The sequence below is a fragment of the Ambystoma mexicanum genome, chromosome 5q (assembly GCF_040938575.1).
Source record: "Ambystoma mexicanum isolate Mex_15411 chromosome 5q, UKY_AmexF1_1, whole genome shotgun sequence".
Lineage (NCBI taxonomy): Eukaryota > Metazoa > Chordata > Amphibia > Caudata > Ambystomatidae > Ambystoma > Ambystoma mexicanum.
Window position 1 is genome coordinate 1273287940 of NC_090933.1, and position 13423 is coordinate 1273301362.

The 13423-nt window shown below is 44.6% G+C and overlaps 1 protein-coding gene across 1 annotated transcript in view; it reads right to left on the reverse strand.

Moving 5' to 3' along the window:
* Nucleotides 1–13423, reverse strand: part of VPS28 (VPS28 subunit of ESCRT-I) — an 86887-nt gene that overhangs the window by 36597 nt on the left and 36867 nt on the right. The window contains exons 5-8 of the mRNA XM_069621819.1: nt 11641–11730; nt 11416–11521; nt 10698–10799; nt 10493–10546 (exon numbers count right to left, since the gene is read on the reverse strand). Coding sequence (XP_069477920.1) covers nt 10493–10546; nt 10698–10799; nt 11416–11521; nt 11641–11730 — 352 coding nt within the window. The remainder of the gene's footprint in view (nt 1–10492; nt 10547–10697; nt 10800–11415; nt 11522–11640; nt 11731–13423) is intronic.

The following is a 13423-nucleotide window of genomic DNA, read 5'->3' on the forward strand; positions in this document are numbered from 1 at the left end:
CCCGCCCCCGACTCCATTTCTGAGGCTGACTATTGTCCCCCAGAAAAGGTTAAAGTTACCATTAAAGTTGCCATTAACTTTACTTAGTCAAATTAACCACAGATCCGGTACACCCCATCTTACATGGAGTACTGGAAGGGTTAACTCTTAGCCCTTTTTATCTGTACCTCGTAGAGCATTGTTTCGCTTCTCATTTAAAGAAGCCTGGTGGCGGTGGTATCTAGCCTAATTTTCTACCGTGGTTATCTTATATAATCGTGGTAATATTGTAGGTTATTGTGTTAGCCTCAAACTTAAACCCGCTCGACCAAATACTTTTTCTTTTTGGCTCTGGTGTGGTTTATTCGCCATTTCTTTTTGTTAAAATCCTTCTTCTGTTTTACTTTGCACGGCAAACCAGGTTTGCCTTCTTTGTTCACTGTCTTTTGGTGGGCTTCTGCCCAGAAGCCCTCCTCAAGGCGCCTGGGTGTCTAGGTGGGCTGAATGTGAGGGAGGGGTGTAGTCACTCCCTGCACAGGGTATCCTAGATAACCCAAGACGCACTTTTTCATCATTGGCTGAGGTGATTGTCCGGGCTGGACAACCCCCCCCCTGCTGTGTGATTGACAGCCAGGATGTGTAAATGGGGGATTTTCGCATAAAAGGCAGGTCTCTTGGGCTGGAAGTCAGAGTCGCCACTGGAACTACAAGGAAGTGAAGAGAAGCGGAGGAGAGGTCGAATGCTGCAACTATCCTGTACCGGTGAAGCCTTGCTGCAGTCCTGAGCTACCCTTCAACGACTACGAGGAGACCCAGTCGAGTCTTCTTCCCTTGAGCCTGGTGGGGATATAACCAGCTTGTCTTCTTCAGCCAGAGGTCGCCTTCGTGGTCGAAATCGCTGCACACTGCTTTAGTGGTCCGGATAGCCACCTGAAGAGGCTCTCCTGTTTTTAAGGAGTGCACCTTTTATTCATTGTCACTGCTGCCAGCCTCATCCCTGTGTGGTGTAGACCCCCTTCATCGTCCTTCTTCATGCCGAAGCCAGGAATCGTGGGTCTACAGGAAACTACAAGGAACAACTGCTGTGGCACCAGCTTCTTCTTTGTGTCCTGCTTGAGGAATTTTGGGTGAAATCCCCATTTCTCGCTTATAAGGCTTGCCCTTATTTTTCCCTCCTTATAACTTTTGCTTCCGAACATTTGACATTATCTAAAGTACTCTTGGCAACTTTGAATCCCAAACTATCCGACATGTGATCCTCGACACAGGAACCCGGTTCCAATTGACACTGGCTCCGGCCTTTGTATTTCTGTCTATGAGTGTTCTTCGATTCTGTTTGCCTATCTAACATATTGCCTATAATTCTTGCCCCCAACTCTCTCTGGGTATTTCAGGTGCTAAGTGTGTTTGTGCCCCGGTAGCATTTCTTGCCGCGGATACGTGTTTATTTAATAGACCGAACTGTCAAAAAGTGATCGCAATCGTATTCACGGTAATGTGTATTGTTTCGTAACACCGGTTCTCTCAAACACAGGGTACTTACCCTGATTTATACCATACAAAGTGCATTGGTCAGTTGTAGTGTATTTAACGTGTGGTTTTAAATTTTAATAGAAGTGTTGTGTTAATAACAAATGGTTTAAAAATAAATGTACTTATATTTTTTACCTGAAACCTTGAGTCAGTGTTTGCTTGAGCCACAGTAATTGTGTCCCTTTGTGTAATCTTTGCTACTGCTAATATACTCTTGAGATAAGTCTGGCTGCTCCGCTACTGCTACCACTATAACCTAGTAGTACAGGCTTGTACCAAAGGTAAAACTTGAATTGCCACCTGTAGTCTTAATTGTGTGTAGTGGTCCCCAAGGGCACTGCACAGGATTCTGCCTAACAGTAGGTACCACTTCCACCAGCCAAGTCTAAATGTTAAAAGAGCAAAACAAAGCTCAGAGAGGCACAGGCAAAAAGGGATAGGAGTTAACCCTTTCCAGTACTCCATGTAAGATGGGTGTACTGGGTCTGTAGTTTTAAATGACTACGTAAAGCAAATGGCAACTTTACCTGTTTTCTGGGGGACAGTAGTCAGCCCCAGAAAAATGGAGTCAGTAGGAAGTCTCAAAGACAACCCTGTGTCACTGCACTGAAGGTGCTGTGTAACACACAAAAAGAAATGGGGTTCATGGAGTGGTGTACTCCAGAGCCCACGATCACACAAACAGTAGACATACACATGGCAAAACACATGTAAGAGTGGGAAAAAGGCTCAAACTCTTACCAAGTGGAAAAAGTAAACTCCAGAAATCCCGCAAAGCTGCTGGGGAACTCACTAGGTGAGGGCAATTAGCCATAGAATGAGAATTCTCCCCAACACTCGTACCTGACCGCATCCTTAGGAATTTGACCATGGTCTCTTGTCGACATCCACTGGGCTATCTTACAATTGAATCACTAAAAAAGCTCCCGGCCAAGATGGTGTGCCACCTTGCGTATTGAAACAAGATCCCTGGTTGTGGGATCACATTTTGAAAACCAAATTTGATAATATTTTCTGTACTGACACTCTTCCTGCGACTTGGTGCATTGCCATAATAGTGCCAATTTACCAAAAAGGTGACTCATCCAACCCAGCTAATTTTTGCCCTATCGCCTTGCTGGATGCCCCTGCAAAGGTTTTTGCAATTATGATCTTAAATCAACTCGATACCTGCATCTGCAAGGAAAAAACCTTATCACGCCATCAAGTAGGATTCAGAAAGGCGATGGGAACCCCATTAAATGCAACTATATTGGCCCACATTCTCCACCTATCTAAAACTGCGAACTCTAGGCCTATTTATAGGGTATCTTTGGACCTTAAATCAGTTTTTGATTGTATAATCCGGAACACTCTTGGGAACAAGCTTGTGATGTTTGGTGTTCCGTTGCCCCTCATCACTCTGATTGTTAAACTCCACACTAACACAAGTTATATGGTGAGATGGAAGGAACATGGTTCTCTCACTGAACCCATTCCTACATGTGTGGGGGTTAAGCAGGGTTGCAATCTGGCAGCAACCCTGTTTAACCTCTAGCAATCGGACATGGATAATATATGGGATCTAGCAGTTTCCTTTCCAGTGAGGATCGGCAATCTAACACTCAACTGGTTGGCATTTTCCAACGACATTCTGCTATTTGACTGTACTCATTTTGGGCTGCAGGTGAAACTCTATTTGCACAATATGCAAAGAACTTAAACTTAATATCCAATGCAAAGAAGTCAAGGATCATCATCTTCAATAATCGAAAACGCAAAGTGTTATCTTACATGTGGTCTATTAATGAACTTCCAATTCCATGTGCTCAGGAGGTTTGTTATTTGGGCTATAATCTTACAGATATTCAATCTCTGGTAATGTGGAGAGTATCTCTTAATTCCAAGGCAAAACCTCTAATTTGTCAAATGCAGATTATATATAAGAAACTTTGCAAATTCACAATGGGACCCCTGTTTGAATTCTATTCACTAAAAGCTGAATCAACAATTCTATATGGTTTAGATATATGCTTAGCCAAAATTTGCCCTTTCTTGGACCAACTACAAGCTAGAATGTGGAAGCAATGTCTTAACCAAGTGAATTCTGTTCCGAATGCTTAGTGAGACATGAATTTGGATTTTTGTCGCGCTTTCTGCACGTTATCATTGGAGGCTTCTGAACAATTACAGCAAAATGATTGCTCTACCTTCTAATTCTCTCTACGAGGAACTCCACATAATGCTGGATCATGGACAACCCCCCCATCTATTGTCTCTTATCAATTAAATATGGAAAATCTGCTTACAGAAATAGCCTTGCGCGGGATGACCGACTGATCAGACCTGGTCATGTCAATACACTGAGTCAATACACATGTTACAAAGAGAATGCAAACTGTATGTTAAAAAGGCACCCATGCCAGCTATATCTTTTACGCTTTCCCTCGAATAAGGCACGAGAGACTTATCTTCGATTCAAGCTCAATCAGTTGTGGACATATGAAAAGATCAAACACTAGGCACACATACAACCACAAATGATCACAGATCAATGCAGGTTTTGCAAAGCTGTTAATCAGTTAGAAACGCCCAAACACTTGGTGATCTATTGCATATATTTTGATCATCGGCGAATAACTGCGTTTGGGCAAGATTTAATTGGTGGTACCCACCTTGCACATGAATCTTTGTGAGCACTTGTATGATGGGCAGTAACCTTAAGATTATGTTGGCATTAAAGCAGCTGCTCGTACAGATTAACGAGGCATTGACCATACTAATGAATGGATCTAATGACTAGTACGACTCTCGGTTAATGTCATCTTACAGTTAACACTTTCTGATTGAACTTATATCCTCAGTCTACAAGTATTAAACAACCCATCGATAGCATCCTACTGTGTTTGAGGCGGGCTTCTATGGACAGAAGAACCCGTTCGCAATGTCTTCACCTGAAGACATGTGTACAGTGCTTCACGTTCAGCACTAAAAGTATGTAATGAATATCATCCTACACAAGTCGTCATGTGGCACACGTTGACCTCTCATCATAACTAGTTACGCATTGTTCCAGTATGCTAACCTCTCTATAGAACTGTTTAGAACTGTGATTAAAGCGACCACCGACTTGGGCTCATCATTCCAAATTGCTGTCTTTTTTACAACTTACTTCCTCGATGGGCCAAGGGAGTGTTCAGGAGAATTCTCATTCTATGGCTAATTTCCCTTACCTATAGAGTCTCCCAGCAGCTTTGCTGGATTTGGAGGGTTTGTTTTTTTCTCCTGCTAAGAGTGGGACTCTTTTTCCCACTCTTAGGCATATTTGCTATGTGTGTTCTAGGCTATTTTTTGTGTTTAATGTCTATGGGGTTTATCTCACCCTCATAGGAACCATCTTTATCCACAGTTGTTACACAGCACCCTTAGTGCAGTGACACAGGGGGTGTCGTAGCGACCTCCAAACATAGACTCCACACCCTGGGACGGACTACTGTCTTCCAGGGCATGCAAAGTCCCCATTGACTTTACTAGTCAATCTTTATGAACAAAACCAGTACAACCCATCTTACTATGGAGGTACTGGCAAGGGTTAATAGTTTTTCCCTTATGTTCATTTTCGAGAGGGTACCATACAGTCCATCTCTCAAAGGTTTCTGGCTGGTGGCAGTGGTTACTACCAAAAAAATTCGACCACAAATATTTCCCTATGGGATTTTCCCATTGTTCGAGGCTACCACGTTTACTCACAGCTTCTAACATACCGCCGGTTTATTCTTATATTAACTTTACTCCGGTAGGTTTTATTTGCCAGAACTTTTTTATAAATTCTTTCTCGTGTCTTTCTCTAAGATCCTAACCCAGGTCGGGGATCCTTTGTTCGTCCTTTTGGCGGGATTCTGCCAAGAAGCCCTCCTTTCGGCACCACAGAGTCTGGGCGGACCCATTGTGTGGGAGGGGGAGTAGGACCCCTGGACAGGGTTGCCGCAGCAACCCATGTCGCACTCTGCCCTGATAGGCTGGAGGGTCTCCCGCCAGGATGGCCACTCCACTGTGTGAGTGACAGATAGCCTGTATGAATGGGGATCTTTTTTCATAAAAGCAGGGTCCTGAGGACTGGAAGGGCAAGACATCGCCACTGGAACTAAGAAGCTGAAGAGGAGAGAAGCTAAAGACATCTGCACCAACTGAACCACTGGTAAAGCCCTGCTGTAGCGTCTCACCACTTTTCTCCACACGACGAGAGAAGATCTTCATCTGCAAGAGCCTTCTTCCCTTGAGCTGGTGGGGCCAACCAGTTTGCCAATCGACTTCCAGGACCTGCCTTGGTCTGCACTTGGAGACCGCATAGCCAGGCACCCGCCCACCCGGGCCGCGATTTAAAGGAGCGTGCGTTTTATTTCGTGTGGCAGCACCGCGGCTGGTTTCATCCCTGGGTGCAGTAACTCGAACCTTCCTCCACGAGAGGCTCTCTTCCTCTGCTGGATCTCCCGAACTGCATGAACTGCCAGGAACAACCATCACTGCAGGAACCTCTTCTACTTTTTAGGGTACTTTGTTCCACCAGGTCTCCCTTTTCGTTTGGTAGCGTTAAAGGTGTTTAAAAATCCTTTACCTACCTGCTGGGTTGGCCGCCCCCATCATCTAACATTGTCTTTCACCTTCTGCATCCACCTTTTAGAATCGTTTAACAAAGACTTGACTGCAGTTACAAGAACATTTTCCTCCTGGGCTCTTTGCCCTGTACCACTGACTCTGGCACAGGCCATTTGACTCTGGCTGAATCCGTTAAAACTGCCTCCTCTAGATTGCTTCTCAACTAGAAAGGTGTTGGTGCACCTAACTCTTACAACCATCTTTTCCTTCCCACTTTTAAAACTTGTGAAGTGACATTTTGCTTGGTTTTCACCCAAGTATTATACATGCTAAAGTACTGCCTTGCCTAAACTTGTTCACAAACATTTTGGGAAGTGTTGCTAGGGTGCCTAAGAGTATATTCCTGTATAATCTGTTCCTTCCCTCCCTTGTGAGAAATTGCTAGAGTGTCATTTGTGTTTGGTTTTCACTGTGCCGTTTTGCTCAGTTTTCACTCTTGCTCAAACCTGTCTACAATTTAACCAGGGAGTTGTTTATACTTTTATGGACTGGTTTTTATCTTGCTTTAATAACTGTGATTAATGTGTTGAATTAGAAGTGTGTAAAATATATTCTTTTTAATACAAAGCTTTGGTCAGTGTTTCCTTGTACCATAGTACTGTAGCCCTATTGTGTAAACCCTGAATACTGCTCATCTCCCTCTTGAGATAAGTCTGACTGCTTAGCCACAGCTACCAACTAAATCTTTGTGGTACAGACTGATACCAAAGGGGATTTATTACTCATACCTGTAGTCTTAATCTTCTGTAGTGCTCCCTAAGGAAACTGCACAGGATTCTGCCCAACATGTTGAGTGGACCTACCCACGTGGTACACATTGTAATGCTTGCAAAAAATCTGTGCACAAGGAGCACCTTCTCATTCTCACTTGGTTGTTAAAACAAATTGGACATGTTTTAATATGCTCTATTGAGCTATATGTTTTTGTTAATTGCACAAGAATTCATAAATATGGTAACTTGTTTTGAGACCAACATAGTGTTGGTTGACAAATGTATATTTACCTCACATGTACACAATTGATGTACTTACACTACGAACAAGTTATGTGGATCAACTCAGTGACGTGTTTTAAAGAATTGTTTTTATATATGTATTTGATAGTATACCTTGCAGTTTTCATACAAGATATTGTGGGTTGAGGCTTCTAGGAATGGAACCTGCCTGTGCTGTGCAACAGTTATATTTAGATTGTGAGTTAAGCAAGATCACAGGAGCCGATTTGGGGTTAAGCCTGAGCCCCAATTTGGTACGTGGAAAGGGTTTTTTGCTCCCGGTTATCTTGGTTGTAAAGATTAGAAATGATATCCATAACACTTTGGTTAGTACAAAGTGATTCGTTTATTTGCGGTCAGCCGACACGTGTTTCGACCCGTACGGTCTTTCTCAAGGCTGAACAGTGTTCAATGGTGACAAGTGTTAATGTGATTTGTGACAATTGTGTGACAGATTATATTATGTTCCATTGTGGTGTAGGGGTGATGTGCAGTAAGTGACAAGAAATAGCAAAAAGTAGCATCACGTCAAAGAACATTGACGTGTTAATTTATAAAAAGCATTGTTGCATGCAAACAAGGAGAAGGGGAGGAAAAGAAAAGGGAGAATGTTAGCAAGTGGGCAGAAGGGGAGGAATTGGTTTTTCTTTTCTTTAATGAGGTAAAATCCTCTTACCTAGTCTGTTTGTTGATTGCCCTCAGTGGGGTTTTGTTCAATATGGAACCGTCCTTACGGCAGTCCTGGCTCCTATTGGGCCCTGTGATAAGGAGGTACAATAACGGTGGATGAAAAAGCATTGTGGTACGATTTGCCTGATTGATTTCTAGTTGGTTCCCAGCTAGTGAGTGTACTTGGCGGCGTCGAAATCACATCACGTGCAAATTCCGGCTCGTGTGTGTTTCTTGGCCGTGTGGGTCGTCCCTAGCGATTTCTTTGGTCCATTATGGGGCCCCCTGTGTGGGTGCTGTGAGCTGGTCTGGATTGACATCAAGAGCTCTTTGGTAGACGCTCTTGTGTGTGGCCAGCCACTCGAAGGGTTGGTGTTGTTCCGGGTCGCTCGAGTGGGGAGCTGGTCTATGGGAATGTCCCTGCTGGTTAGAAGTCTGCTAACCATGAGGGCGGGGGGGGAGGCTTACCTTTGTATTCTGTCTGCGTTCCAGGGCAGCGGTCTGCTCCTTTACTCCACCGCTCTGGTGGCTGCCATTATAAGGCGCTTGTGAGCTAGCTGAATCACGTTATGTGACGATTGCGCATGCTCAGTGGCATAGCGTACTGCGAATGTCACTGAGCATGCGCGTGTCCTGTCGTGTCTGCGCATGCTCAGTGGATCATTGCTGGCACTGTAGTGTTCGGAGTGGTGAGATCTGAGAAGAGACCAGAAAGTGTCAAGGACATGGGTTGGGCATAGAGTTGCCCTCAGATTAGAAAAATAGGGAGAGGAGAGGAAATGTTTACAGGAAGACATTTAGATCGTGGTCTCCTCTCCCTATTTTTCTAATCTGAGGGCAACTCTATGCCCAACCCATGTCCTTGACACACATACCAATTGTATCTATCCCCACATTACATGAATCCTTATGTGGCCCGGGGGTCCAACAAACTCCCCTGCACACACAAACTGGAACATGAATTTCCCACCAAGCTCAAGTATCCTCACGGCTCTTCTCATAAGGAACACTTTCTGGTTTATGCGCCTCCCAACGCTAATCCCCCCCCTCCCTGGCAACCAACCAATTGCCATGGGCCAATGGCCCCATACAACCTCTTCTCAGATCTCACCACTCCGAACACTACAGTGCCAGCAATGATCCACTGAGCATGCGCAGACACGACAGGACACGCGACATTCGCAGTACGCTATGCCACTGAGCATGCGCAATCGTCACATAACGTGATTCAGCTAGCTCACAAGCGCCTTATAATGGCAGCCACCAGAGCGGTGGAGTAAAGGAGCAGACCGCTGCCCTGGAACGCAGACAGAATACAAAGGTAAGCCTCCCCCCCCGCCCTCATGGTTAGCAGACTTCTAACCAGCAGGGACATTCCCATAGACCAGCTCCCCACTCGAGCGACCCGGAACAACACCAACCCTTCGAGTGGCTGGCCACACACAAGAGCGTCTACCAAAGAGCTCTTGATGTCAATCCAGACCAGCTCACAGCACCCACACAGGGGGCCCCATAATGGACCAAAGAAATCGCTAGGGACGACCCACACGGCCAAGAAACACACACGAGCCGGAATTTGCACGTGATGTGATTTCGACGCCGCCAAGTACACTCACTAGCTGGGAACCAACTAGAAATCAATCAGGCAAATCGTACCACAATGCTTTTTCATCCACCGTTATTGTACCTCCTTATCACAGGGCCCAATAGGAGCCAGGACTGCCGTAAGGACGGTTCCATATTGAACAAAACCCCACTGAGGGCAATCAACAAACAGACTAGGTAAGAGGATTTTACCTCATTAAAGAAAAGAAAAACCAATTCCTCCCCTTCTGCCCACTTGCTAACATTCTCCCTTTTCTTTTCCTCCCCTTCTCCTTGTTTGCATGCAACAATGCTTTTTATAAATTAACACGTCAATGTTCTTTGACGTGATGCTACTTTTTGCTATTTCTTGTCACTTACTGCACATCACCCCTACACCACAATGGAACATAATATAATCTGTCACACAATTGTCACAAATCACATTAACACTTGTCACCATTGAACACTGTTCAGCCTTGAGAAAGACCGTACGGGTCGAAACACGTGTCGGCTGACCGCAAATAAACGAATCACTTTGTACTAACCAAAGTGTTATGGATATCATTTCTAATCTTTACAACCAAGATAACCGGGAGCAAAAAACCCTTTCTTCATACAAGATATGTATATGATTTTGGAATGACATTAATTTATTGCTTTCTCATATGTAAATGTAAAAGTTTTACATTTTGAAACTAAATACAACAATTAAAAAAAAAAATGAAAAAGAAAACTGCAACAATTTACTGGCATGACCATGCGGCACATTAGGCGACAGTTTGAGACGTATTGTGCACACTCCACTGTCTGTACAGAAGAAAGCGAGACAGCCAAAACGCAAGGAGGCTTCAGTTCTATCTGAACCCTACTTTGAATGGAATTCCTGTAATAAATGCTATATTTGAAGACCTGCACCTGGAACTACTGCCCACACCTGTCTAATGTATGCCTGTAACCCCTACTGATATATATAGCTCACTCCTTTCCTTCCAAAGCAAGGGCCATGCTCAATAAATACCCAAAATTACATTTACAAAGCTTTCTTCTGAGCAGCAAGGCAATCCATTAAAGTGACTTAAAGTATTTAATCTCACCTCATCCATGGCTCGGATTTCCAAACGCAACTTGTCCATAACAGTGATAAAAAGCTGGAGAAAAAAAAACACCCAAACCAGTCAATACTCATTGCAAATCCGAGAAGCACAAGAAGGGAGGGGGCAGAGAGATGCTGTCATATCTTACAGGCAAAACCAAGTGGTTTTACACATGCTACAAAGGACAACCATCAGCATTACTTACCGAGACAATGTCAGCGATGCAGCGGTTCAGGTTGCCCTTATCATCTTTGATGGTAATGGGGCGTTCCTCTTTTATTCTCTCCATGGCTAGAGGGCAGTCGAGCTGTAGAGAACAAATAATTCAGTTTATTTATAAAGCACACACTATAAACTTAAATTGTCCCACTCTCTAACAGAAGACAAATTCTCTGGGGCAGAGGTCGGGGAGGTAGATTTGGTGGTTGTAGTGTTACAAATGGTGGCCATTGAAAGGGAGGTCCGGGCCAGCAGGCAGTTCGTAAAGGGAGGAATCTTATGCTGGAAGTGAGAGGATTATTCACAGCAGCCTGCTTTTAGAAGATTTGAAAATTACTTTGCCAAACTCCCCCATGAGAAGAGACATAGGGTATACAATTTCAAGTCCTACCCAAGAGAAGCGGAATGGGAACAGACATCTTGTGTGCTTGAAAAACAGCTGCACCCAAGGAAACCAAGGTTGTTTTGAGAAAAGCATGGATAATCCAAACACATGGACGACCTTAAACTAGTGCAGTGTCTGTAAATGTTGGCAAGAGGTGGTCTGAGCAGTCAAAACATGAAGACTTAAGTGATAGAGAAGCCAAACAAAGAGTATGGCATGTGCAGTGCAGCAATCTGGGGAAAGCATACATGCTATTGTCATCCTTTTGGTTTCACAGTTGGATATATTGCTCAGGAAAACACACAACTACTCAGCTTACCCGGTACTTTCGGCAGAACTCATCTATGGATCCAACTTCTGCACCCTGCACCTGTTTAAATGCAGCTTTGTACTGTACCAGAAGTCTTGAACACGCAGCAGTGTACCTAAGAAAGCAAATCTTTGTAAGATATTCAGACACAGCCTTTCTTCTTGTATACAAGATACCAGCTTCAATAACAGTCCCCCAGAATATATCTGGATTTAGGCACTCCTAATGACTTACTCGCTTGGAGATACACAATCCTTGATGTAAGCTTTCTCCAGAGCTTGCAGAGTCTTCACCACTGCAAACAACTCTGCCATGTTATCATATCTGAAAAGGGACACATGTAAGTTGGTATCAAAAGTATGAGACATGCTAGGGTGTGTCAGGCTAACCAATCAGGTATTCATACATGTAGAACAAGTATGAAAGTTGCTAAGCCCACAGTCACATTCCGACCTCATGCAGAGACACACGTCAACTTCATGAAAAGATCATGTAGCAAACCTTTCTGCCACCCAGACACGGATTGCTTATAACACAAAATCCAATTCACCAGGAATGACGTGGAAACGTAGCAGAATCTGCCCTGCGCTCATCCTCACTTCAAGAATTGCACTTGCCCCTCTGCTCCCGATTACCAGCCTTCACTCCTCAATCATTTACTTTCATTTCAAACACTGCTTGCCTTCAATCAACATTCTTGTTGTGACCAAGACCCCCTCCAACACTGGCCTCAGTCAATACCAAGTTGTAGGGCCATCATCTACTCATACAACCTTCTTGTTTGAATGGAGTTTAGCAACATCTCTCAGTTAGAGAAGTATCTCTTTTCAACTCTTGTTCGGGAACAAGTTTACCAACACCAAGAGGATTAGAAGGAATGCGGAAGCATGCTCTTCCACCACCTCCAGATCTGGGAAGACTGCTCCCACCACATCCAAATCTAGAGAAACCTTTGCCACTGCCCCATGTCTGTCAAACTCCCCCAGAACCTCTAGATCTAGAAAACACTGCCACAACCCCCATGTTAAGCGTGGTGCTCTATTACCAACTCCATATATATATAGCGCTTGCCCACCACCTCCAGGTCTAGAGAGAACTCTCACACCATCTTCAGATCTAGAGAGAACTCTCTCCATCAACCCAGATCTTCCACCACCTCCAAATAGCGACCTCTCTCCCCGGCCCACATCTAGTGAGGCCTCTCCCATCGCCTACCAAATCTAGACACTTCTCCCATGGTCCGACTTCCAGAAACCTCTCCCACCGCCTCAAATCTAGAGAGACCTCTCCCACCAGCTACAGGTCTAGCAACTCCCCACCACCTCTACATCTAGAGAACTCTTCAATAACTTCCATGTTAAGGGTGATGCTCTACTACCATATTCAGGGTTAAGGGTGATGCTCTACTACCATATCCGGGGAGTGCTCTACTACCAACTTCAGGTATAGAGAATTCTCACACTCCCTTCAGGTATAGGGCAACTCTCCCATTGCCCCCTCTCACACTCTCCCCTTGGTGCTGAGACACCTCTTCCATCTTCCCCAGATCTAGGTAGACCTATCCCATCTACCCCGATCTAGAGAGACCTCTTCTACCACACCCAAAGAGAGATCTCTCTCAGTCACCCCAAACAGACACCTCTACCACCACCCACAGGTATGGCAAACTCTGTCACTACATCTACAGAACTCCCCCACAACCTCAAGGTTGAGAGAGTACTCTCCCACCTAGGAGGGGCTCTAATAACACCTCCAGGTCCACAGAGCAATTTCCAACCAGTTCCAGATCTAGAGAAGCTTCTCCCACCACCTTAAGATAGGAGAGGCTTCTCACACCACCTTACGATAAGAGAGACCTCTCGCTCCACCTTACGATAAGAGACTTGGAAAATCCTATCCCAACTACCGCAGAACTAGAGCACCCTCTCCTAACGCTCCCAGGTTTAGAGAACGTCCCCACTACCTTTAGGTCTAGAACATTCTCCCAAAACCTATAGATTTAGAAAGGTCTCCCACA